Consider the following 25,576-nt stretch of genomic DNA (forward strand, 5'->3'; position numbering starts at 1 on the left):
AGTAAATGACGCCGATGAGCAGTAGAAGTTGAAAATTTTTGTTCGGGGATATTCCAATTCAATGAGTATAGACGAACGGGTTGTGGTACGGTCTGTACAAGTATTGTCTGTGGTGCTGTGGAGGATACGTTTAACATTAAGTAGAGCCAAAGACAATGAATATACGTAGTAGAACATAGAAATGTCAAAATAACAAACCCAAATATTATGTCTGTGATTTTATGTTTATGCCTTCTATTTCTAGCAAGTTGCAAGTTGAAGTATTACCTGTTAATTCTAACCAGACTTCAAGATAATATAGGTTGTAACTTGTTTCGCGCGTTTTAATCATTATTATTATTTTAATAACGTTAATTTTGTATTATCAAATGAGGCGGAGTTTACAAAAAATATATTTTTGCTAAAAAGTACGCTACGTAAGTTGTTTAAAATACTTTCTATTATTAAAGATATAAAAAAAATATGTTTTTGTAAACATGTCGAATAATTCTGAGTTCTGATAAAATTATTCTATAATAGTGCTGCAGTTGGATAACTTTAAATTCAAACATTAACATTTTAAGTTTTATCGAAGCTTCACTTAAAGTTAATATACTTTTTAGGTGTTAGAAGTGTGTATACTTTCTCATATTTCTTTCTCTTTTCTTAAATTCTTCATATGCAGATCAAATATTGCAATGACTAGTCAGCAACCGAAAATAACTACTATGTTTGTAAAAAAAAGAGCCAGATCTCCTGACTGTGAGTCTGAAAATGTAAGTATTATGAGCTTCATGTAAGTTTTCCCAAGTGCACTAAGTATGTAATTATTATAATAGTAATGACTATGATATTTCGTTTTTTAGAAAAAGTTAAAGCGGAATGAATCAACAGATTTTAGTTCATATTTACCAGATAGCCCAAATTCATTGTCGGATGACAATGAAATATGTGATAATGAAATAAAAACTAAAGCTTTAATAAATGTCAGTGTTACTCACGAAAGCGTTGAAAGAACAGATGAAAATCAAAATTTGAGTGTTAATAAAACAGAAAGTAAATATGAAACCCCTAAATCTGACAATGAAAAGAGAAAAGATCCAGATATGGAAAAATGTGATATTTGTGGACAATTCCTTAATAATTCTGACATAATTTATTATCAAGGGCACCCACAAAATGCTGTGGAAGAATTTGTTGCATTGACCAATGAAAAATTACTCCTTATCTCTGGTTTGTATATTTCATAAAATTACTTATATTATAGATGGCTTAAAAACTGGTCCTGGCTTTGAGATCATGTATCTCATTAAGAGATTACAGAAATTCTAGACCTTAATTTGGTCTATTTTAAGTGGCAAGTTGTTTGTTTTAGTTCTAGACAAATATTACATTGTCTTTGATAGTCCGGTCAATATAGACATTTGAAATAATAAAAATTCAAATGAAGCTGATGTCCTCATAATTGAAACAGCAATAGAAAAATTTAATGCAACAAACAACAATTGTAGTTGGTGAAGATGTTGATTTGTTAGTACACTTATGGCAGGGACTGCAATGGATACAATTGTTTATTTTCTGAAACCTGGACGGGCTCAACAGCGTACAGAAAATATATTCTTCACAAAATTTATCTGCTTATCCCAAAACTTTCTTTTAATTTTACATGCAATAACCGGTTGCGAATCTTCGTCAGCAATGTACAGAAGGGGTAAAACTTCAGAATTTGATTGATTGATCTATAACTTTGGCTTAAAATGTTTTTTGATAAAACTTGCCATTTTCGAGAAGAATTATAAAACTTCTAATTTTGTAGCACACATAGGATCGATGGGGGTTTTTATAAGTTTATATATAATGAAACCTCAGCTCTCCACCAATTCTTGGCTTTCCAGGAACTTTTGTTATTTGACCATCTAAATTGACCGGACTATGATGAAGAAGCCAATTATGAATGTTGGCTATTTTTTAAAAAACAATCTGTTTGGTTTGTGTCAGTATTATTTAAGGCATATGTTTTTAAAACTTATTATTTGTTCAGGTGAAGAAGGAGATATTATGGAACGTCCACAAACAAACATAACAGGATTTTCAATATTTGATCAACATGGTCACCTAGTACCGATTGACGGAGGTCTTGTTGAAAGTGATGTACGCATTTATATGTCTGGATACCTAAAGTCTATATGTTCAGATTGTCCTGATATTGATGAAGATTGCATTCCAGTTAAAGACATTGGACCTATTATTGAATGGTGATTAAACACTTATAAATTCAAAAGAGCCCCCATTAATTGTTTCTTAAATAGATTAATGTTCTGAATGGTACAAATACTGTAATGGAATCATTTCAGTATATTTCATAAACATACTAAAAACCTAAAGACCTTAGTGAACTCTAGTGACCTGGTTAAATTTAGGCTGTATATATCTATATAGTATTTATGTGATTTATTCATTTTGCATATGTAATAGAGATTTTGAAATCTTTATAGACTATAAATTATATAAAACAATATATTATTTAATTTCAGGTTCATTCATGGTTTTGATGGTGGTAGTAGAAACTGTGTAACTTTATCAACTGAATTTGGTGAATATAATTTGCTTAGGCCAAGCAATGAATATATGCCTTTAATGAATAACTTATATGAAAAGATCTGGTTGAGTAAGGTTGTAATAGAGTATATTGAAGAAAATGACTACACGCAGCCAGCGTATGAGGATTTGTTGTCTGTGGTTCGCCAATCCAAAATACCTGATTTAAATGATTTAATGATGTCGGAAGAAATGTTACACAAACATGCACAATTTGTTTGTGATCAAGTGGTTAGCTTAGAGACTGACGAGGACAATGAACCACTGATTACATTACCTTGTATGAGGGAGTTAGTAAAGTTAATGGGAATTAAATTTGGAAAAAGGAGAATTCGAGCTAAAATAGATTACAAGAAGGTAGATAAGAAGGCATGGACTAAAGCTACTACTACACCATTAGTTCAAAAGACATTCGAGAGTTTCTTCTCAAACCAGTTGGACAAAACCAATTATGAATTAGTATTGAGACGGAAAAGATGTGGCGTTTGTGAAGCCTGTCAGCTTCCAGACTGCGGGGAGTGCAATCATTGTAGAGCCATGCTTAAGTTTGGAGGACATGGGCGGACAAAGCAAGCCTGTATAAGGTATAATGAAAACATTAAAAATGCAGTAGTTGCATTTATAAAGTCAAACGAATACTGGTATATGCCTAATAATTAAAAAATTGAGTAATTTTCAGCTTCTTGGGAAATTAATGTAGTATTTTGTTTCCATTTATCCATTTTTAATTCTCTTCATAGTTGGTCAAATATATAATAGACCTTTTTATAAAGTAACTTTATTATATTATAAAAATATCTGAATAATATTTAGACAGTGTTTAAAACTTTTGGGTTTTAAAATATTAAACCAGGCTAGTTTCTAGTTAAATAATTATACTGTTTTAGTTTGACTTTATAAAAATTCTTCCAGATGTAACGCGTTTGCGAAAATGACATTTTTTGTATTAAGAGCCGGCAACACACTCTCGAGCCCTCTGGCATACAGACATTTACGGTATCACTTAACATCAGTTGAACCTCCTGCTCGTTTGGCGTTCTATCGTTTCAAATTTATAAAAAACGTAAATTAGGTTTAGTTTTCATTTTAATATTCTTAATTATATTCTGTTAAATGTATAAAGCATGTTTAAAAGACATGAACAATTTCAACGTAATGTATATTGATTGTTAAAAGTTTTCATATTGTTTTTCATCATACTATATGGATGCCTTAATCGGCTGTAACTTGGAAAATCTAGTATATTTTTAATCAATAAACCAATTTACATTATACTTCTTTAGATAAAGAATTTTGTGGCTAACTCTCTTATTCATAAGAAATAAACGACTCTAATTGCATGAATTATCTGTCTCTCTACATCACATCGTAAAAACAATTTGACTGTAAGAGACAAAAGAGTACAATCAGACTTGTTTAGTTGTTATTATAGTATGGTTGAAAAATAACAATTATAGACGCCGCTGTCCCAACATGGCCGTTCAACAAGCAGACGATTCAGATCCCGACGAGGATGATGAAGGCCCTCAAATAACTGACAAATTAAAAAGCAAGATTGACGACGCCGTACCGGTGAAACTAACCGGAGCTTACAGAAAAACTATTTGGATTGGAGAACCCATAAAGACAGATGCCGCAAAAATTTACTATGAAAAAGTTGAAATTGACGGTGAAGAGTTCACTATAGGAGAATTCGTTATGGTTGAGACGACTCAAGCAAATGTACCGGCTTTAGTCTCGCGAATTGTGTATATGTGGAAGGACACAAACAATCCTAGCGTTGGTTTCTTCCATGCTGAAGTGTTTATTCGAGCGTCTGATACTGTTTTAGGAGAAGTTGGAGGTATTTTTTTATTTATTTTATGTAATTTGTTGGATTCTTAATTTTTAAAACATGCTCCAACCTAGCTATGGAGGATAGTTGAAAATGAACGTATAGCTTATTATCGGTTCAAGTAATTGAAACATATTCTGTTTTTTTTTTTTATAAAATAGGAGGCAATCGGGCGCCGCCCATGGACACTCAATGCCAGAGGGCTCGCAAGTGCGTTGCCGGCCTTTTAAGAATTTGTACGCTCTTTTCTTGAAGGACCCTAAGTCGAATTGGTTCGGAAATATTCAGTGTTTATAATATTATGACACAGTTACTGCATTCCTCATGTCTTTACAGATCCAAGAGAAGTTTTTCTCGAAAACCGTTGTTGTCACGGTGCTCCCTTGTCATCGATTCTTAGAAAAGCCATTGTCAATAAGACCACTATTCCCGACGATTGGAGCAATAGAGGCGGGAATGACGTAGAACAAGACTTCCACGAAGACGACGGGAAAACGTACTTTTACAGCAAATATTACGAAAGGTTCACCGCTCGATTCCAAGATATTCCCCCGGACCCAGTATGCCCGAACGAATTGAGAAAACACAGATTCTGCCCTTCCTGCGAAAGAAAAACGAAACGTGAAGTGAAGGACATCCCAAAAGTGACAGGAAAGTTAACGGAAAAATCTGACAACGTGAAAGAGGAAACCAGATCCGAGTGGACTCTCGTGAAATGGCAAGACTACGAATACAAAAGGGGATGCGGAGTGTTCTTGAAGCCGGGCACGTTCAAACTAAAAAACGGTCTCAATCACAAACGTGATGACCTGAAGTTAAAATTGGAAACCGTAGACGAAGACATTTACACCGAGTACTATCGTAAGAGCGATAATAATTTACGGGGATCGAACATCGACACGAACGAACCGTTCTGCATCGGACACGTCGTCGCCGTAACCGCTGCCGGCGAAGGTCCTCTCGTGGCTCCGCAAGACATCTACGTTAAGGTCAACGTCCTGTATAGGCCCGAAAACACAAACAGCAAATACCCGCAACACGAAGACCTCAACCTCGTCTACTGGAGCGAAGAAATACGAGAAGTGCCTTTCTCCTGTGTCGTCGGTCCCTGTACTTTATCTTACATAGACAACGTACCGCAAACGGATTCAATTTACACCTGGCTGGAACAAGACCCCGGCAGGATTTACTTTAGAATGTCGTACGACAAGAAATCTGGGGAATTCAGAGATGTCCCGCAGTACGCTCGACTCATCGGGCCCAGTAAAGGCAAGGACAAGGGGAAGGGTAAAGGAAAGTCCAGCAAGCCGGAATTGCGCGTCGTTAAGCCCGAGGAAGTGAAGGTGCGTCCTCTGAGAACGCTAGACGTCTTCGCTGGTTGCGGCGGCCTATCGGAGGGGCTCCACCGCTCCGGGGTCGCGGTCTGCAACTGGGCCATAGAGAACGTCGAAGCGGCCGCGCACGCCTACTCCCTCAACAATAAAGACTGCACAGTATTTAATGAGGACTGTAACGTCTTGCTCAAAGACGTGATGTCGGGCGCCACGCATAGCTCTCGTGGGCTGAGACTGCCGATGAAGGGTGAAGTGGAACTATTGTGCGGCGGACCGCCGTGTCAAGGGTTCTCGGGAATGAACAGATTCAACTCCAGAGAGTACTCAAATTTCAAAAACTCTCTCGTCGCGTCTTATCTATCGTATTGCGATTATTACCGGCCGAAATACTTCATACTCGAGAATGTCAGGAACTTCGTTGCGTTCAAAAAGGGGATGGTGTTGAAATTGACCCTGAGAGCGTTGTTGGATATGGGTTATCAGTGCACGTTTGGGGTGCTCCAGGCTGGGAATTATGGGGTGCCTCAGACGAGACGAAGGCTCATAATATTGGCCGCGGCGCCCGGTTGCAAGTTGCCTTTATACCCTGAGCCGACGCACGTGTTCAGTCGACGGGCCTGCACCCTCACTACGACGATAGACGGAAAGCGTTTCGCGTCGAACATACAGTGGGACGATTCGGCTCCGAGACGGACCTGCACGATAAAGGACGCCATGAGCGATCTGCCCCAGATATGCAACGGAGCAAATAAAATAGAAATAGATTACGGGTCGATGCCCGAGAGTTATTTCCAACGCTTGGTGAGGAGCAAGGACGAGAATGCGAGGTTACGGGATCACATATGCAAGAACATGGCGCCTTTGATTCAGGCTCGGATATCCCGGATCCCGAACACGCCTGGTTCCGACTGGCGGGATCTTCCCAACATTTCTGTCACTTTGTCGGACGGAACTAGGTGCAAGGTGAGTTATTTTTCTAACTAAACATTCAAAAGTATTTTTTAGTCTCAGACGTTATGCATTAAAATCTGTGCCTTGTTATTGAATGTGCATATGTACTTCTTTATAAATCTTTTTTGTAACAAAACATTAAATAAATTCAAAATGGTGGTTAATTTTTTGTACCCCATAACATATGTCCATTATGTATTGTTTGCACTTTAGTCAATTTGAATAATTATTAAAATTAATCAGGTTCTCCAATATCGGTACGAAGACGCCAAGAACGGTCGTTCGTCGACCGGCGGCCTCCGTGGGGTATGCGCGTGCGCAACGGGCGGGACTTGCAGCGCAGCAGACAAACAGGAGTGCACTCTAATACCTTGGTGTCTTCCACACACCGCTAATCGGCACAATAACTGGGCTGGACTTTACGGTATATATATGTTGGGGCATGGACTACAACCATGGTTTTTAATTCAATAAAAAAAGCTATATAAGATATAAATGCATTTGAAAGCCGTTCAGTATGTCTCATATCTAGAACCTGAAAATACCACACATCCTTACGTGCTGGGAAACTATGCATATACATATGTATTTGACTTTTTTGTCTAGTTAAAAATTCAGCTTAGATGATTGTTTTTAACTAGTCACACTAAATTGACTTAAATTCCAATAAATGTCTAAAGGCCTTACCCGTTGGCCCACAGACCGTATCTCAACTTAGGGTCCTTAAAAAAAAGGACGACAACGCACTCGCGAGGCTTTTCGCATTGAGACTTTGTTGTTTTCCAAACAATTTGTATTGTTAGTCTGTAGTGATCGAACCGGCGTAGTAGTTATACGAACTCATATAATTCTTATTTGCTACGAAAATTCTTTTCTATATTTGAATTCATATTAAGTATCAAGTACTGTTTAACTATAATGCCCTAACAGTGTCACCATAAAAGTGTACAATTAGCACCGCAGCAAATCAAATCCTCTTTCCGTACAGTTTATTCCCGTATCTTATTTCTTAGGAACAGTACGAACGCTGGCCTCTTGTGGCCGCGACTTCGCTATTTGATAGTATTATCAAGGTGTTCCAAGAATGTATTTTCTATTAATAAATAATAATTTCAGGTCGTATATCATGGGACGGATACTTTAGTACGACAGTGACAGACCCAGAGCCAATGGGGAAACAAGGTCGGGTACTACATCCCGAGCAAAACCGAGTTGTCTCGGTCAGAGAGTGTGCTAGGTCACAGGGATTCCCGGACACATATCTCTTCGCAGGGTCAATACAGGATAAACATCGACAGGTATTTTTATTCTTAAATTTAGATTGCAATATTAGTCAAATAATTATTTGAACTTGCAACATTTGTTACATGTCATTTTATATAAGGTCAACCGTCACAAGTCGTTATTACTAAATTTTAAATAATAATTGTAATTTATTCCCGATTAATGTTACCACCTAAACAATATAATACTAGTTCTTAATTGTATTAACCATTAAAAATAAAATATACTAATTGTCAGTGTTTTCCAGGTGGGTAACGCCGTCCCTCCGCCGCTCGGTGCTGCGGTAGGAAGAGAAATCAGAAAAGCTTTAATATCATGATATTGGACCTGCTTTTGCTTTTTATTAAATTTTGTTAATGAAGTACTCTGGTCTTTTATTTTAACTTTTGTATTAGGTACTTTTTAAATAGTGGCAACACACTTGCGAGGCTTCTGTCTTCAAAGCCCTCGTTAAACGTAAATTAATCAATAAAGCTTTTTATAAATTTGACGAATACTTAAATGATCCTAATCGTTGGGATTGATTTGCTCCTGTTCCAACAATTTGTATGACTCAATACTTGGCTATTAAAATAAGTGGCGGGAAGTTTCTCGCCAGTTCTTCTTACACGCCCTTGACTTGCGAACTGGTAGTAAATGTAAATTTACAATTAATTTAACTTTTTTTGACGTTCATAAGTGTACTTGTTTACCTATATGAATAAAGATAGTTTGAGCTTATGTGCTAAGTAATACCTTACCTTACAACTTAACATCAGATGAGCCTCCCGACCGGTTGCTTTCTATAAAAAAAAAAAATATAGGAATCAAAGGCTCATTAGGCACATGGTTCACAGATTACTTAAAAAATCGTACTAAGGTAGTGAAAATAAACAACACCCATAGCGAGGTTCTATTTTTGGCTTACGTCAATCAAATGCATAACCAAGTAGACCACCGCAGTTGTTACCAGTTCGGCGATGATACGTGCTTGCTACTAGAAGATCCCTCCCTCCTGATAGGGACCCTCATAGAGCTCGAGTTCCGGTTTTAACATCTATTAAAGTGGTGCGACGATGTTAAACTAGTACTAAACATTGAAAAGACAAAATTGCTTATCATAAAAGAAACCACTGGTGTAGGATTGCTAGTGTAGGAACACGCATGTATCCACAAACCAGCCTTGTCAACTTAACGACGCGATTTGCGAATCAGTCAATAATCAGCTAGAGTAAACTCCCAACTTATCTCAACCTAATATATAACCTACTAATTCCGAATCCTCAATGTTTTGGAAAATCTGCTAGACTTTAAAAATTAAGAAGGAAATTTTTAACGTTAAGAAGTCAGTCCATTCGAGCACTTTTTTCGAGATAAGAGATAACGTCTATCGTGAGATAATGTTAAGCTATTTGCTACCGTTGTCAGTTATTAGATAGCTTAACGTCATGCAACATAAAAACGTTTAACATAATTAAGTATTATTTTCATCGAATTTGTCTCACTCCTCACAAGAATTGTTACATTAATACAAACCATAGTGGTTTTCAAATGTAATATACCATGATTTAGATAGATTATATTCAATCTATAATCTTATATTCAAAATATAAGAATTCGTAAAGTAAGAAATAATTCTAAGGAAAGGATGAAGGAGGAACAAAGCAAAACATAAAAATTAAGAACAACATTTTATCCAACGATAAATATTACAAAAACCTATTTATTCTTCAAAACACCTTTTGTTTTCCTTTTAATATTTTTAACAAGTAAATTCAATTCGATATCTTCCTTAGATCTTTTGGGTTCTGTGGAATCGGGCAAATCAGCTGGTCTTCGCTTTAACTTTTCATGTACGAGTTTTTCCATATTTTTAGTCTTCTTGAAATTAGGATCACTGGGATCTATGTTATAGTGGTGTGACTCATATAGAGCCGCGAATCGTTTATCGTTCAAATCTATATCGAAATCGGATACTGTTTCTTTCTGTTCTTTCATTTTCTCTTTAAGTTTCTTCTTACGTTTAGACTTTTTGGACGTGGTCTCCGCTTCTTGAATTTTCTTTAGACTGAAATGTCTTTTACCATCATCTTCGTCTAGCAGTAACTCTAATTCTGCTTTATTACGTTCGTCCTCAGATTCATCGATTTCCAAAACTTTCTTTTTATCTTTGGTTTTCTTGAACTCGGGTTTATTAAATTCTTCTGCAAAGTAGGGATCATTCATATCGACGTCTGACGGGATATCATCAGGCTCCTCATCAGATTTTTCTTCATCGCTTACTTTCTTCTGATTCAATTTGCGTTGTTTCTTCTTTTCTTTGCGCTTTTGCAGTAATTTCTCGAATGGTGTCAAATCTTTAATATCTGAAAATTTCAAAAGTTTGTAAAGTACACACAGTATTTAAACTGTAAGTTAAGTGTAACTTTATAGTGCCTTTGAAAAGCGCTAAGCTAAGAGTAAAATAACTTCTAATCATCGAAAAATCTTTAATTAAAATATAGATTGCTAACGTCAGTCTCGTCACGTGACACAAAAGTTTATAATTCTTGTATATAATATCTTCGTCTGTCCAATTAATAACGTCGTAGACTGTTTTCGATAGAAATATAAGGTGTAATTTAAAAACGATTATAAACACGGAAAAATTTAGACGTTTGATGTGTTGACAAGCATGGTACGTCATAATAACTGGAGCTTTGTCAATGAACTGGAAATGCCCCGTTTTGGACAGTTCTTGAAAGAATGAATGATTTAATTTAAACTTGTATTTGCTTTATAGTCACTAATAAATAATCCAAAATTTTATAGAAATTATTGCCAAATCAAAAAAGACGTCATAAAAAGTAACTGATTCTGCTTACAGTGGTTCAATTATTTCAACGTTTAGACATAAAATATATTAAAATGCAAAACTGTAGACTTTGGTAAAACACTCAACTAATGTTTCAAATAAAAAAGTTTTTGTTTCAATTGTAAATTTATCAATATCTATATAATATCGAGCTGCCACCGAAATAATACAATCTGGTGTATAAAGTTATTCAAATGACTTCGCTTTAAATACATTACCTTCAGACATCTTCTTTTTGACCAGTTCCTCAGCCTTGTCCTTAAGTCCAAGTCCCCACGTGATCTCCATTTCCATGTCTTTATTTTGTTTTTTGTCTTCCTTCTTCTCGATATCTTCTAGAAGCATTTTGTACTTTTGGATAGGATCATCCGTTTCAATCTCTGGCTGCTGTACAGCTTCGTCCTCTAGATTTTCATCTGTTTAAAATTCAGTTGTTAAGTAAGTGATTTCCGAGAAACTTTCCGACTTCGAAGCGTTATATATAGATACATATTATGAGGCTCGAATAGGACATCTCGTGTGTATTTAGGTAAAATAATATGTCTGAACTAACATTAAACGAGTAAATTCAACCGATTGAAAGTATATAAATTAAAAAGCTTTTTTTATAACGCTCCGATTGAGGTCCAAAAGCTATGAAATATTTTAATAATTCTATTCCAAATGTCGAATCCTGTGCCAAAAGCTTACTTCGACATTTTTTATTTATTTACAGGTTTACTATATATTTACAGTCTATGACACTCACATATAAAATGATTTTCAAAATTAGTTTCAGTACATCCAAAGTAAATCACAAACTTCTTTATATTAATATTACCTTCACTGCTGGAAGCCAGGTACTCCTTCAAATCTAGGTCATCGATCTTCCCATTTAGAGCACATTTGATGGTCTCCGCCCTGTTGGGGTTGGTCGCGTCCCACGTCAGTTCCACTTTGGCTTGCTGCAAAGCTGTCGTGGTGAACAGGCGCGGCTTGTATTTGGTCAGGTCGGGAAGCTTGGTGCATACTTCGCGAGGCTCCTGTTAAATATATTTTTAATTAATCACGGTGTGTCTTACTATTCAAGGACTATATATATATATATATATATATAATTCTCGTGTCACAATGTTCGTTCCCATACTGCTCCGAAACGGCTCGACCGTAGCTTATGATTTTTTTATGCATATTCAGTAAGTCTGAGAATCGGCTACTATCTATCTTTCAAACCCCTAAGTGATAAAGGGTGTCTACCCCAAAAAAAAATGTTTTTTTTGTTTTTATTATTTTATGATACAACATACAAAAATACATACAATCCTTAATTGTCTCCCCTCTATGATCAACCCCTATTTTTATTATAATAGATAGGTTAATTATTTAACTAAAAACTGTTTCCTGGATATAATATAATGGCAAAACGACGTTTGCCGGGTCAGCTAGTTTATATATATATGACATGATAATAAAATCAACAATACACGCGGCCCAGCACATATGTATATGAAATTTCTCATATTGAGTGACAATATGAGAAATTGTAAATTGTAAATACATACTGTGATATTAAATCTAATAAAAATTGGTTAAATATTTATTAAACTTTGTATGTATTCTTGTGTTGTAATATTTTTGGTGGTAAATGTATATCATTAATTATCTACATTTAAAGCTGTCGTTAGCTTAGTTGCGACGTTCTAACTTTACAAGTTATTTAAGGAGCTATTAAGTGCTGCATTATTCTAAAAGAATAACCTAAATTAAAATATTATAATTATAATAAAAAAACTTTTAACAATCACTAATCCAGCGCATTAATAACACAATTCGAATCTGAAAATCGGTGTCGTGTTTAAATCTCGATGGGGCCGAAAAGATATGCATCATTTTCGACAAAAGAATTTGAGTGTTTGAACTTGCCACTTGTAAAGCCTTAAATTACCTGATCAAACGTGACGTCATCGGGAACAAAACGCATGTCCAGCTTAGTAGCACTGCTCTCGTACTCAATGCCATCACAGTCAGTGTAAATTTTGTCTGCAGTCGTCGGGGAATCAAACTCCGCCACCGCATAGTAATACTTCAGCCTATTGAGTTGGTATCGTCGCAGCTTTTCCATATGATACGAGGAACCTTGAATTAGAAAAAAAAAATTACATTTACACTGTGCATATACATATTAATAATTACTATAAGACTACATCCAGTTCGAATAGCAATTGTTAAGTAGATGATTAATCCTTAGTTAAAACAATCCTAGCCTTCTGTCATTTTCTAATTTGTATTTCGTCACAATCTCGCTTGTCAAATGTCAGTTTGGTTCAAAAAAAAAGGTTTGACAACTCTTAAATTTAAATTAAAGTATTTGACGTTGTAGAATATGGGTCTAACACGTGTCGCCAATTTCCTCAACTTCAGTTTACAGCCATAATTAGAGCAAACAAAATGCAGAGGTTTAATGTTGCACCCTTAAGCCACTAGCCCAAGTTTTTAATGTATGCAGTAGTAACGAGACTTAGCACTTAATATTCCAACAATATCAAAATACAGTATGTTTTGTTTCTGCATCATACCCAGAAAATCTTAAATTTTTGAAAGAGAAGTTATATTTTTATAACAACATTCATGTTTAAAAGTGAGAATGATACTGATGCCTCTTAAATACAAAACAGAAGAACTCTTTCAATTAATAAAACGGACAAATGTTGTAAATAGTGTAATAATAATTAAATTACCCTCTTCATTGCCACCATCCACATCTAGAGCAACATCTTTTTTGTTCTCAGTCAACTCAATGGGACCTCTTACTTCTTCCTCTTGAATTCTCTTTATACCATACTCAGATGGATAGATCTAAAATCAAATAAATATTATTATTTAAATATATGTTGCCAGATTTGGACATTACAAACTATTTTTTATGTTGATGCAATAACTGCAATAGTTGGTAGTGAGTCAATAGTTATAAAGTTAAAAAAGTGAAAATTATTGTCAAAACCAGCATCAGGTATGTGTCATATGAATGCTTTTAACACCACTTCCATTGGTGATTTTCTCATCAATAACACTGTCTTTAGGTGTTGTTTGTGCCTATGTGATCAACATCATGTTTCAATATACTGTTGGAGATACTTAATAGCTTATAGTACTTACTGTAACACTATGTAATATTCCACCAGCTGGTAAGAATGAACTTAACAGCACCATTAAATCAGATGCTTTTATGTTGTCCCAATCCATATTACAAATTGCTATCCTGTAAATAAAAAAAAATTATGTCAACTATGGTCAAGAACATAAACAGTTACTATGGAGGATGCGGCATCTGCCTTCTGCTCAGTTCAGATTGCTATTTGCTAAGGCAATCTGAATTGTTAACAACATATATGCACACATAGAGTAAGCAATTGTACAAGTAAATAAGTCATAGTGCTAAATAGATTTTATAGTTCAAACTATCACTGTTTTGTATTTAATATACCTCTTAGTAGACTCATCAGTTGTGTCTGCATCAGCATCTAATTCACCCCACTCATGTTCTAACTCACTGTCTACCTCATCCTCACTACTTTCTTCGTCACTTGAACTGTCAGTCCAGAGAAATCCTGTAAATAAACAACATACATAATATGTTAAATTACAAGCCATAAATATGTATATTAAAGTCAGACAACTAATATAGTGGAATGTTTGGTGATACTGCTGTTTGAAATTATAGCCATATTGGCCTAAAAGCTACTTTATGATGTAAATTGAACTGGAACCTTCGCCTCGAGCATAATCTATGTCCAAATCCAGTAATCGTTTCTTAGTTTTCTTATCTAAGCTCCCACGAATGAGTTTGTCATTCTTGAATGCCTGAGAGTCAATTTTTTCCTTTTCTTCATCACTTGGAAGTCGTTTCACGAATTGACCTGGTTGTTCCTCAATTTTATTATTATCTTTCTCAGTGTCATCTTCCCCATATTCAGATTCTGCATCACTATCTGTTCCATCTGACTCATCCAAATCATAGTATTTCCTTAAGTTTTCCGTTGAAGTTTCATTTATAGGTCTACCTCGTTTATCTACTGTATATTTTACTTTAAATTTTTCATCACTAAACATCGATTGAAACCTTTTGTCAATTTTAACCTTTCTTTCATGTTTAGGTATTTGTCTATATTTAGGATCATTAAGGTATTTAGCAAAACGACTGTCTTTTAAAATATCAGACATGGTGATTAAATTTTTTTATTTAGATTTTAAATTTTATTTTTGTTATTTCTAGTCGAAATATATTAGTTTAGAAGTAGAAAATATGTAAACACAACTCCCTAGTTGAAGAAGAAGCCCTCTTTCGTTTTAGTAAAAAGTACTGTTTTACATACAGTTCATCAACATGTTTTGTAACTTTCTAACATGCTAAGTATTAGCAACAACAACATTATCACTCTACTCAAAATATAACCTCGAAAGCAGAAAATATTACTGAGCAATACCACAGGGAAAATAAGGAGTTAGACAACGAAATGACTTCTAACAAATATGTATGTCATATGCTAATAAAAGTCAAAATTTTTAGTCTGTGAAATAACGAAAGAAATTGTGTAATATACCTGTGTAATTTTAAATTTCAGAAATAAGTAATACAATTACATAAAATATTGCATTTTTAAGTACAAATCTATTAATGCAAAATGAATAGTATAGGTGAAGAGTGTACTGAATTGAAGAAAAAATATGACGACTGTTTCAACTCTTGGTTTTCTGAGCGATTTCTTAAAGGAGATCATGACGACTCAGTTTGTGCCGGAATATTTAAGATTTATCAAGAATGTGTAAAGGTGTGTTTTTTCATAGGTTATACTGATAACATAAGTTTTTTTTTATATCTGTCACTAAAATCATTCTTCTGGAATTTCAGAAAGCTATGAAGCAGCAAAATATTGATTTTAAAGACATTGATAAGGATGTTTTAGGGACTGAAAACGAGTTTAAGGTACCACCAACTGAGGGCAGTAGTTGACAAAATTGTGACTCAATGTGTGTGTTTAATCCAGTTACTTGCTGGAATATCTTTAATTTTAATGTTGCTAAAGGTGCAATTACAAATTCTGTACAATAGTAAATATACAATTCTATGTTAATTAAATAATGCAAATATTCATCTCTTAAAAACCCATTATACTAAATAACCCAATAGTATAACAATTCTAACTTATGATAGTGGTTCGATTGTGACATAAAATAACTATCACAGAATTATCTAGAACTTCCTTTTTTTAAACTTTGTGTTTTTTTTGTTTTAGTTTAGTTAGTTTTGAAAGTTAGTGAGATATAAAAATACAATTTTGTGCATTTATCTACTATCTAAAATAATCAATATATTTTAAGTTATTTATTATTTGAAGGAATGGAGTGTATACTTTATAAAATCCTGTAATTTAAAAAGTATAATTAAATTTGAGTACATTTTACACTTGTTAAATATATCACAACATTATTTATGTTAAGCTGTTTTTTGAATGAAATAGTATTCAAGCAAAGATCCAATAGTAACAACATAAAACAGTGATGTTATAATTTATGTAGTAAATTAATACTATAAATGTTTATTAAAGTGTTTTATTTTTATCAAATATAATATATTTCCTATAAGTAAAAGGGATAAGAAAAACATATTTTATTTATTCATATACATAATTTATTTCAAATTAATAGTACTTATAATAAGATCTGTAACATGGATATTTTTAACGTTGGCTTGTATCTCTAGGTCTATACACAATGCCACGACTTTTCATCTCCCTTATAACACCTGCAGGAAGTCGACCTGATACTGATATAGCGTAGACTCCCTTACAGAAGCGGCCTGTAATGGTAGACATTATGAATATTAACTATTTGACAAGATTATAAAAACTGAATAATATAATTATTAGTAATTTTAAATAATATAAATATACTACATACAATTAATTTTATTGGTAAAATCTGTTTTTTTCCATTACCCATCTTGGCTTATATTAGATGATTTTAAGGCCATTAGGGAATGCAAATCCAATGATTTGTTTTCCTTCTGTAAATTGCAAACTATCAAATCGCAGCTTAATCTAAAATTGCACTAAATTATAATAGATGTCATTTAATTAATATTATTAAAGATGTAATCAAGTTTCATGCTTACTTATTCTTTGCCATTTACACACCCAACTATCTTCTGGACTCATAGCAGCAATCATTCTGAAAGGATTATATTAAGATCTTTTAATATTAAGAACTCATTTTAAAATCATTGTGGTATTGGTTGAGTTTTGCTACATATAATTTAAGTTGTTAAGCATTGATCCATAATTAAGTTTTGAATACTTGAACTACTGAAAGAAGTGAAGACAAACTGACTGCCTGCGCATTATATTGGTGTAAAACAGGAAATAAATGTAAGGTCAATTTTTAAAATAATTGTAAAATTATAAATATAGATATTTGTAGTTTATGACATGGTATAGTATATATTTAAGCATTAAGAGTTTTCCTTACCCGTCAAAATTATTACTTGTACAATCGTAAACATTATCTTTGTTATTTTTCATCCGAAGAAATTCATCACAGTTATCGCAACCATCATATTCAAATTGGTCAAAAGTCTGAAAGTAAATAAACATTTCAGTAGAATGAATTAATTACAAATGTATTACTAATCTATTACCTTTACTAATGAACACACTAAACACGCCCGCAAACCTCGTAAGTCCTTGGGTACGGTATCTAAGGACATTGTTATGGAATTAATATAATAACAGTCTTGCAAATCGTATTTACACTTGAAAAATGAAAACTGAAAGAGAAACTAACATATTATTTGACAATTGACAATACAATAAAATAGCTCCACAGACGGAAATTTATTAACAAAAATTATGGCAATAGTTTTAACTTTATGCCAATTTCAAGTAAACTATGCGAGAAAAATAAACGATATTTCAGAAAAAAATATTGCCACCCTGACAAGTTATGCTACGCCACCATGCCCATCAAATCTTTCATCACGCAAGCAGGTATATCCAGAGATCCTAAATAGGTAGCCTAACTTCAATCACGTGTCATATAATGCGACAACAACAGGAGAATGTTTATTTATCTAATATATTATAATCATGTTTCTTTGTTTTCCTGTGTTTGGAACAACACAGGAGTAAACCACAATTCCATTGAATTATCTTGCAATCCATTATTTTTAATAACATTAATTGATTTTACTTTTTCAATAATAGAGGCAACGTGGGACGATTTCAGTAAATTCGAGTCTATTAAAGTGCTTAATAATAGTATAATGTCTAAGACATCAGATTTTTCTTCCGGAAGTCTTTTTATACAATATTCCAACACGATCATACCAATGTTGAGGCTTAGGAGAAGAGCGAGGTTTTAAGAATACTGTCTCTTTGACTTTTTCTTTTGAGATACAGACTTGGCAGCGGAAGAATATGTGGGTTTTGGTACTTTCGGATCTGTTGAACTTAATGCATCTGCGCATGAAGGCTTAACAGAAGGAAAATATTTATTGGCTTCAAGCAGCTATGAGCTATTTTAACTTTGATTTCATTGACAGACAATCTCACAAACTTAAATCATATTTAACGTATGATTGAAAATTTGACAGTTGGAAGTTGATCGGTTAACTTATTTCGAGTTTCTATTATAAAACGTATCGTACCGATATTATTATTAACAATGCCACGACCAAGACGATTCAATTCTTACCGACAAAGCCGTAATGCCATAAATGTTTGATAAGTGTTTAAGTGGATTCGAGAATAGTTCAGATTATTTACGATTAGATGTTTTTTGTTTGTTTATTTAAAGCTTGAAATTTTGTATATTATATGTGTGTATAGGACAAGGACTGTCGTGTGCGCTAGTATTCTATAAAAAAATAATCATACCAATAAATGTTGCCAAAGCATGCAAACGCAAGTTGTAGGATTCTTCTAACAACAACAAACTCTTACAAAATATACTAATGGTCGGTAAAATATAATATAACTAAAGTGATCATAGACAGGGACCAAAACATCTATCCATTAGTAAATCCGACCGATGAACTTGTAACCATGGTCGTGTAATAAAATTTAAAAAATTAACTGTAACAACTTTCATTTAGGCGCTATTTTTTTGTAAACAGCGAAAAGGTAATTTATGGTTATTTGAATCTGGTTAAATCTGGTTCAATAAAATAGATATTACAAATGGAAAATTTTCCTCGTCTATCAATACCATTGGTATTTTTTAAAAATATCTCCTTTATTGAGTTGTCCTACTTAACGCCGAATCGTGGTTGTTTTTACATGAAAGAAATGTGATTTGGTATAGATAATAATAGTATGGTTGTAATTTGGTACTAGAGAAATCATAGGAAATGTAATGTAAATAGCATATTGAAATAAGGAAAATCTAAATTTCTGCTGTCATTCCTTTCACCAGACCACGGTCTATTCTTTAAAATTACTGCATTATTTTTATGCAAGGGTGCAGTCCTTACTAAACACACGATGCGTGGGAAGTTTCTTAGTGAAGCACTCGAGGAATTTATTTGAGACTGTGCATAAATAATTATATTATAAGGTTATCCTAGCGATGTGGCAGTGAATTTGCACTGCAATTGGAATAGGTGCGTGGTTCTAAAACATCTATAAAAGCCACACTTTTTTCTTAAAGTTAAATTACTCCGCGACGGTCAAAGCCGAGGTTCGTGTTTTACGCTCTTGCGCTGGTCGCGGAGAAAACGCTTATTCAGGCCGAGCTACGCTCGCCAAAACAGCCCGAGCTGAGCTGTATTGAACTGGTTTGAATAAAGCTTAATAACATAAATAGTTAAGTTGTTTTGGGGTAAAAACAACTGTTTGTAAACTTGCTTTTAGTATATGTTTTAATAAAATTTATTGTAGAAACTGCGTGTGCATTAAATGCAGTTTCTACATATTTATTATAAAAAAAATAAGGTTATATACATTATTTAATGTTTTCTTATTTTAGTTTAATTCGTTTTAACTATAATAATATAGCCATTTATTCAGATCGACTTAGGTAAACACATAAGCATAGATCAGTACATGAAACTAGGTTCTAATACCTAGTTTCATGTACTGATCTATAAGGTTCTATAGGTTGAAAAAAAACTGTTCTATTATTTGGATCTTGGTTGATTTCTGCAGGTCTGTTTGCCAATCGGCAAAGATCTCCTCCACCCTCTTCCATTAGTGACTTTCTTGTGCCACTCTGTTCCACATCACTCCTGCCAATTGTCTGATCCAAAAATGGAAAACAGAATGAAGTTTACGTATAGGGATAAATATTAATTACGCAAGAAATACCTTTCGTGATTATCCTTTAAAATGGTTAATTACAAAAAGTTATTATAGTGTTTAACAAAGTTACATAAGTGATTTTAACGCTGACGGACTTCTAGTCAAGAAAATTACAAACTAACGCCGAGCGGCTTAATTTTATAATTTAGTTATCTTCCAGTATTTTCCACGGTCGACACTGCATAAAATAAATGTAATTTAATAAGCATACGTTAATATAAAATTACTCGTGTCGAAACATCGCCAGTTTTACAAACAGTAAGTAGAACCCGCAATGACAATAACCAAAAATTACTGATATAAAAATCCATATTTGTCAATGTATAAGTGTAAAATTATATGAAACTATGTTTTTATCTGTTGAAGATAAGGGCTTTATTGTTTTGTAGTGTATAAATCTGTGAATGAAATGGGTGATAGGTCATAGAGCCCTATCCAGATCACATGACGTTAGCAGCTGTTGACAGTACCTACTAGGGTCGATACGTTACAAAATCAAATATATTTATTACACTTATGAACTCAAAAACTCAATGTTTCCAAATTTACATTAGCTCTCAAATAAAGCGCGTAGAACGTACGAGAAGATTTTTTTAGAAACGCTCTGCAATTCTTTTAATCGTCAAGTACCTCGGTCCAGATGACTGAAATTGAGTTATGATTCAATTAATAGAAATTGAGAAAGTTGGTATTTTAATTTTATGAATTTTTTCGTTCATATATTTATTGGTATTTTGTTTAATGTATTTGTTTTGCCGAATAAAATTAGAATTTTGTTTATACAACTTAATTTGACGTGGAATGAAGGTTTTAAACATATTTTTCATAACGAGTGCAATTTATCGATATGACAACTTAAGTAGCAATGAAATTATTTCGTATGTATTGTAAAACTATAAATGACGGTAGATATAAAAAATTCCTAAATTCAAAAATATGTATTTGACCTAGACATGGAGGTATGATAAAATTATATCATGTGCCCGTTAACAATGTTCAACGTTTTTTTTTAAATTTTAACGGACTTTATTAACAAATACATAGAATTATTGGACAGTGTGGGTATTCTATAAAAAAGATACCCTTATTACGATATGTTAAAAAAATTAACATATTATTTTACTCCTTGAACTGTGAGGATGGATTTTATGGAGAAAACAATTGGAAAATATAAAAACTAACAATTTAGTGATAATTTATAAATTAATGTTTTTATTGCGGTAAAACGAACAGACTCAGAACAGTTTTTTATGGATAGCTTAGTAAAATGAGTCAAAAGCTATATAAAAATCATATAAAGGGATAAGGGGGAAATGTATTTTATGTTACAGTTTAAATTGCGTAAATATTATGAATACTTTTGTAGATAATTATTGTAATAATAATAATTTATTTGTTAAAACAGACAATCATAAGCCCTATGCGGCTATTATTGAATCTAAGGCATGACATAATAATCGAATAAAAACATTAATCAATAAATAAATCAATATTAATCTTAAACAATAATCTTAAAGGTTAACTCGCTGCCACGATGGTTAAAAGCACTCGAAACGTCGAATTAAGTAAATAAATATCTGTTAAAGAAGTTGTACATTAGATATTATTCATTACGCCAGCCCTGTAAATTAAATGTCTTGATTAAAGTAATAACTGCGTAGTTTCTATAGAAATAAATAATCAATAGGTACTCCCTCTTGTAACTTAATGAAACTAATGAGAATTATTATCTCCAAAGACACAAGGCAATATTACCATCATAATTTACAGATCTTATTAATATTTAGACTGATAGGTGAAACACAGATAGCACCCAAAATTTGAGGGACGTCATTCGAAAATACGGGGCCGACCTTTTTTGAATTATAATCTAAATATCCTACCACATTGTAATGCGGGATCTTTGCTCCGTTCTTGTTGTATTTTGATGACTTGCGTGCGGTTAGCCGTAAAAATATTAATAAATTACTATTTCGATTACATGATTTTACATCATCGAACTAGAGACTTTGTACATAGAATTGTAAATGTTACTTGTTCACCATAAATATATTTATTTAGAGATTTGGTATGAACATTTTCGTCGCATTTTTGTTTTACATTATTTTTGCTCTCAAACATCACACTGTTAAATTGAAGACAATCTTACAAATATCGAATATATAAAATTCTCATGTCACAATGTTCGTTCCCATACTTCTCTGAAACAGCTCCATCGAATCTAATGAAATTTTTTATGTATATTCAGTAAGTCTGAGAATCGGTGATGTGTGAAAGAAACCCCAAAACAATTTTTTTTATTTTTTTATCATACAACATATTAAAATACATACAACCCTTAATTGTCACCCCTCTACGATCAACCTCTATTTTTTATTATAGGAGATTTTTATTGAAATAAAAAAAAATTCCTGGAAATAATATACATGGCAAAACGACCTTTGGCGGGTCAGCTAGTATATTTATAATTTTTTTTTAGAAAAAATGATATGAGAATTTAAGAAGGCACAACGTTAACCAGATCCATGCAATTTCTTCAAAATCGAGTTGCCCTCAATATCGCAGCACACAACTCACAACTTATTGCATCGAGAAGTTGCATGGGTCTGTCAAGTATAACAAAACAAAAATAGATAATATCAAATAATTGACATAGCAAGGTTGCTAAAAGGACTCGGCGAAAGGTCTATGGAGTCGCTGAAAATGTCCATCGAGTCATTTTTCATGACAGTTTTATTTTACTGACACAATTTAAAACCATAGACCTAATTTACATTTTTTTGTGTCGGCAACGAAAGATAAAAAATGATTTCTCTAATTCACAATAATAACCATACTTTTGTCCTTGACAACTCCTTATGAAAGAATTATAGTAAGTCGTAGATTGTAGGAGTAGGATAGCCTCTGAACTATGTGATAAGCACGTGCTTCATTCTACATATCACGAAATGTATAAATCCGATTAATACATTAAACGGATATTTAACTGATTACCGTTGAGCTTGAAGTACTTACACACTAATTATAGCCGTAAATGTATATAATAAAATAAAACAGGCACCTACCTTTTTAGGTCTGGGCCTCAGGTTTGGGTATCTGTTTCATGATCATTGGTCAATTATAGTTATTATAATATTTTAATATAAGTTATTTTGAATATTAATAATAATTCATTCCATATACGACATGTGTTATGAAGCGCCGGTTAAAGCACATTTCTCGCTTGGGAATGAGACGTTTTCTTTAAAAATATTTTCTCAGGATGTTTTCCTTCACCGTTCGAGCTAATGTTTAACGCGCACATAGATGAAAGTCCATTGGTGCAGCCGAGAATCGAACCTACGACTTGGCCAATACTACTTTTAATGTATATAATAATCCCAATAATAGTAGTAGTCCTTTAATTTATAACCAGTTCGAGGGTTAATATCCACCAGGCGCGACCCCCGAGCTTGTTCTTTCAACAACGCTTTAGCAACGTAACTCAGCGAGGTAATGTCACCCACTCCAGCATTGCAGCGTACCTTGTCTATAGGGATCAGACATTTTGTGTGATATAGTTTTGCATTTATTAATTTATTTATATTAGCTACAAATATACGTAGAATTTGCATTACGTTCTTTTTTTATTTAAACATAATAGCTTCAGATCAGGCAGATCTGTGTAGAAGCTAGGCAGCAGAAGAATGTCAAATTTTCTCTTTCCTAAAATGTGATTTTATTTGCTTAAACTTAGGCCCAGTTCTCTCGCGTCTTCTAGATCCATTACGTTTGTTTCTCGTAACAATACCTACTGGCATTTAGAAATTTAAATAAGACTTGTAAATATAGTAAATATTACACAGTAGTTTATGTCCTTTCATAATTTAATCCCGGTTGGCAACTGGAAAGTTATAAAACGGAGTAGGTTTAATATTCAACTTACTCAAACATTTTTAATGGCTGGAATTCAAATTTGTAATTGGAAGCAATTCGTTTCATAACTGCAAAAAAGATTTACAACTTATATTAAAATGAATTTGTTAGCTTGAAAACCTGTTATAATTTGGTTTAATTCTTTTTTAACTATAAATTTACGTTTATGTTTTCTGCTTATCAAAAAATGCTAAATTTCTGTAGACAATATAAATTTTGACTTCAAACAATTTTGTAAATCATAAATGTATTTACGACTGAAACTAAAAAATCGTTTTAGTAATTACGCAAATATATTTATCTATCTAAAGGTATATTTACAATGCGTGGCAATTGACATAGCAAAACATTGAAAATTGTGGAATGGCTTACCCGCGGTCACTATAAATACAAAGTGTTATTTTATTACTTACTGTTAATGTCTTGTGTCGTATGTATGTATATTTATTGAATTAACATAAATCTATATTATTATTATAAGTGACTATAAATGACGACTCCGAATGAGTGAATGAAACGAGATCCTGACAACTTAATTGGCTAGAATTTGTTGACCTTCACACACCAGTTCAGCATACATCAATATTCTACAAAAAATATCGATCATAGGCGATTGTTTTTAAGCAAAGCCGTTCCGAAATTTCTCCCTAAACAAACATATTTAATGTGACTCATTAAAATACGCAGACTTACAAACCTGGCCAGACGGCAATCAATAAAATGGACAGTTTTATTCGTGTTCGTCTCGACTTTACTTACACTTTACTTTTAATATTTTTGTTTTCGTGATAATAAGAGGCACATTTTGGACAGCTGTTATAGAATAATCTGGCATCAATCCAGCACCTTACAAGCTCTAAGGGCAACGATGGCGAACATGCATTTTGTTTATATAACATTAAAAAAAAGTATGGACGTTACGGACATACATTCGTAGTTACCCTCAATATTTGGAAAATGTTTCCATTTTTTGGGTTAAACGGTTCATCAACAGAGAAATCTTAATTACTAAACATAGACAATAGATACTAAACACATAGTACAGTTCTGTGAATTATATTCATAAGGGTCTTTTTATTATGGAAGTTTACGAAATTATAAAACTAGTGAACCTAACAGATTATTATTAATAGGCAAGTATGTGCTACTAGCACACGCCGTTATTTGGGTCTTTGCTGGTTTACTAACGCCATTGTATTATGCACATTTATAAAAAAATCATTTAGTTTGATCACACAGCGTATTAGTAAATAGAGGAGGTTCGCTAATTGTATTTTTTTTTTAAATTATACCTGGCTCAACAACAACATACATTAATCAAAGCATCTTTGTTAAAACTATTATTATAAACATATAGAGAATAAAAATACTAGCAGGAATCGCGAATTTATTATATTGTATGTTGTTGCTTGACCGTAGTTTAGAGCTTCGCAATTGCGAGAAAGCACGCAAGATCGTGAATGAGACCTAGTTTTCGTAGCGTATTTATACACGATCACCTGACAAGTGAATAGTA

The 25,576-nt window shown here is 33.2% G+C and overlaps 4 protein-coding genes across 8 annotated transcripts; 2 read left to right on the forward strand and 2 right to left on the reverse strand.

Moving 5' to 3' along the window:
- The first annotated feature begins 284 nt into the window (after nt 1-284).
- Nucleotides 285-8,344, forward strand: LOC123709655 (DNA (cytosine-5)-methyltransferase PliMCI-like). Of its 5 annotated transcripts, none has more exons than XM_045661132.1 (10): nt 285-301; nt 665-755; nt 846-1,212; nt 2,021-2,234; nt 2,514-3,161; nt 4,035-4,420; nt 4,748-6,708; nt 6,940-7,120; nt 7,813-7,994; nt 8,228-8,344. In XM_045661132.1, the coding sequence occupies exons 2-10, from the start codon at nt 678-680 to the stop codon at nt 8,297-8,299; spliced, it is 4,089 nt and encodes a 1,362-aa protein (XP_045517088.1). In that variant the 5' UTR covers nt 285-301; nt 665-677; the 3' UTR covers nt 8,300-8,344. The 5 variants fall into 5 exon arrangements, with proteins under 5 accessions (XP_045517088.1, XP_045517085.1, XP_045517086.1 ...); XM_045661129.1 differs by having other exon boundaries at nt 288-416; XM_045661130.1 differs by having other exon boundaries at nt 291-407; nt 603-755.
- Nucleotides 8,345-9,661: 1,317 nt separating this feature from the next.
- On the reverse strand, nt 9,662-15,286 carry LOC123710057 (ESF1 homolog). Its single transcript, XM_045661744.1, has 8 exons — nt 14,560-15,286; nt 14,277-14,400; nt 13,949-14,051; nt 13,531-13,648; nt 12,738-12,928; nt 11,634-11,835; nt 11,032-11,229; nt 9,662-10,325 (listed from the first exon to the last, which is right to left on the reverse strand). Exons 1-8 carry the CDS (start codon nt 15,011-15,013, stop codon nt 9,679-9,681), a joined length of 2,037 nt encoding a protein of 678 aa, XP_045517700.1. The 5' UTR covers nt 15,014-15,286; the 3' UTR covers nt 9,662-9,678.
- Nucleotides 15,287-15,374: 88 nt separating this feature from the next.
- Nucleotides 15,375-16,122, forward strand: LOC123710058 (TP53-regulated inhibitor of apoptosis 1-like). The gene is made up of 2 exons (XM_045661745.1): nt 15,375-15,621; nt 15,702-16,122. Exons 1-2 carry the CDS (start codon nt 15,475-15,477, stop codon nt 15,801-15,803), a joined length of 249 nt encoding a protein of 82 aa, XP_045517701.1. The 5' UTR covers nt 15,375-15,474; the 3' UTR covers nt 15,804-16,122.
- Nucleotides 16,123-16,458: 336 nt separating this feature from the next.
- LOC123709884 (transcription elongation factor SPT4) lies at nt 16,459-17,609 on the reverse strand. Its single transcript, XM_045661477.1, has 4 exons — nt 17,487-17,609; nt 17,318-17,424; nt 16,965-17,020; nt 16,459-16,649 (listed from the first exon to the last, which is right to left on the reverse strand). Exons 1-4 carry the CDS (start codon nt 17,553-17,555, stop codon nt 16,531-16,533), a joined length of 351 nt encoding a protein of 116 aa, XP_045517433.1. The 5' UTR covers nt 17,556-17,609; the 3' UTR covers nt 16,459-16,530.
- Nucleotides 17,610-25,576: the final 7,967 nt, after the last annotated feature.

Source organism: Pieris brassicae, chromosome 5 (assembly GCF_905147105.1).
Source record: "Pieris brassicae chromosome 5, ilPieBrab1.1, whole genome shotgun sequence".
Taxonomy (NCBI): domain Eukaryota; kingdom Metazoa; phylum Arthropoda; class Insecta; order Lepidoptera; family Pieridae; genus Pieris; species Pieris brassicae.

What these genes read in the sequence shown, in the direction of transcription:
- LOC123710057 (XM_045661744.1), bottom strand. Translation starts at nt 15,013, where the DNA reads ATGTCTGATATTTTAAAAGACAGTCGTTTTGCTAAATACCTTAATGAT. An exon ending in AGATTATGCTCGAGGCGAAG is followed by an intron (nt 14,401 to 14,559) that starts GTTCCAGTTCAA and finishes GTTTATTTACAG; the next exon opens with GATTTCTCTGGACTGACAGT. An exon ending in GGATGGTGGCAATGAAGAGG is followed by an intron (nt 12,929 to 13,530) that starts GTAATTTAATTA and finishes TTCTAATTCAAG; the next exon opens with GTTCCTCGTATCATATGGAA.
- LOC123709655 (XM_045661132.1), top strand. Translation starts at nt 678, where the DNA reads ATGACTAGTCAGCAACCGAAAATAACTACTATGTTTGTAAAAAAAAGA. An exon ending in CTGACTGTGAGTCTGAAAAT is followed by an intron (nt 756 to 845) that starts GTAAGTATTATG and finishes TTCGTTTTTTAG; the next exon opens with AAAAAGTTAAAGCGGAATGA. An exon ending in TACAGGATAAACATCGACAG is followed by an intron (nt 7,995 to 8,227) that starts GTATTTTTATTC and finishes AGTGTTTTCCAG; the next exon opens with GTGGGTAACGCCGTCCCTCC.
- LOC123709884 (XM_045661477.1), bottom strand. Translation starts at nt 17,555, where the DNA reads ATGTCCTTAGATACCGTACCCAAGGACTTACGAGGTTTGCGGGCGTGT. An exon ending in ACAAGTAATAATTTTGACGG is followed by an intron (nt 17,021 to 17,317) that starts GTAAGGAAAACT and finishes TAATCCTTTCAG; the next exon opens with AATGATTGCTGCTATGAGTC. An exon ending in GTGTAAATGGCAAAGAATAA is followed by an intron (nt 16,650 to 16,964) that starts GTAAGCATGAAA and finishes CTACCATTACAG; the next exon opens with GCCGCTTCTGTAAGGGAGTC.
- LOC123710058 (XM_045661745.1), top strand. Translation starts at nt 15,475, where the DNA reads ATGAATAGTATAGGTGAAGAGTGTACTGAATTGAAGAAAAAATATGAC. An exon ending in TTTATCAAGAATGTGTAAAG is followed by an intron (nt 15,622 to 15,701) that starts GTGTGTTTTTTC and finishes CTGGAATTTCAG; the next exon opens with AAAGCTATGAAGCAGCAAAA.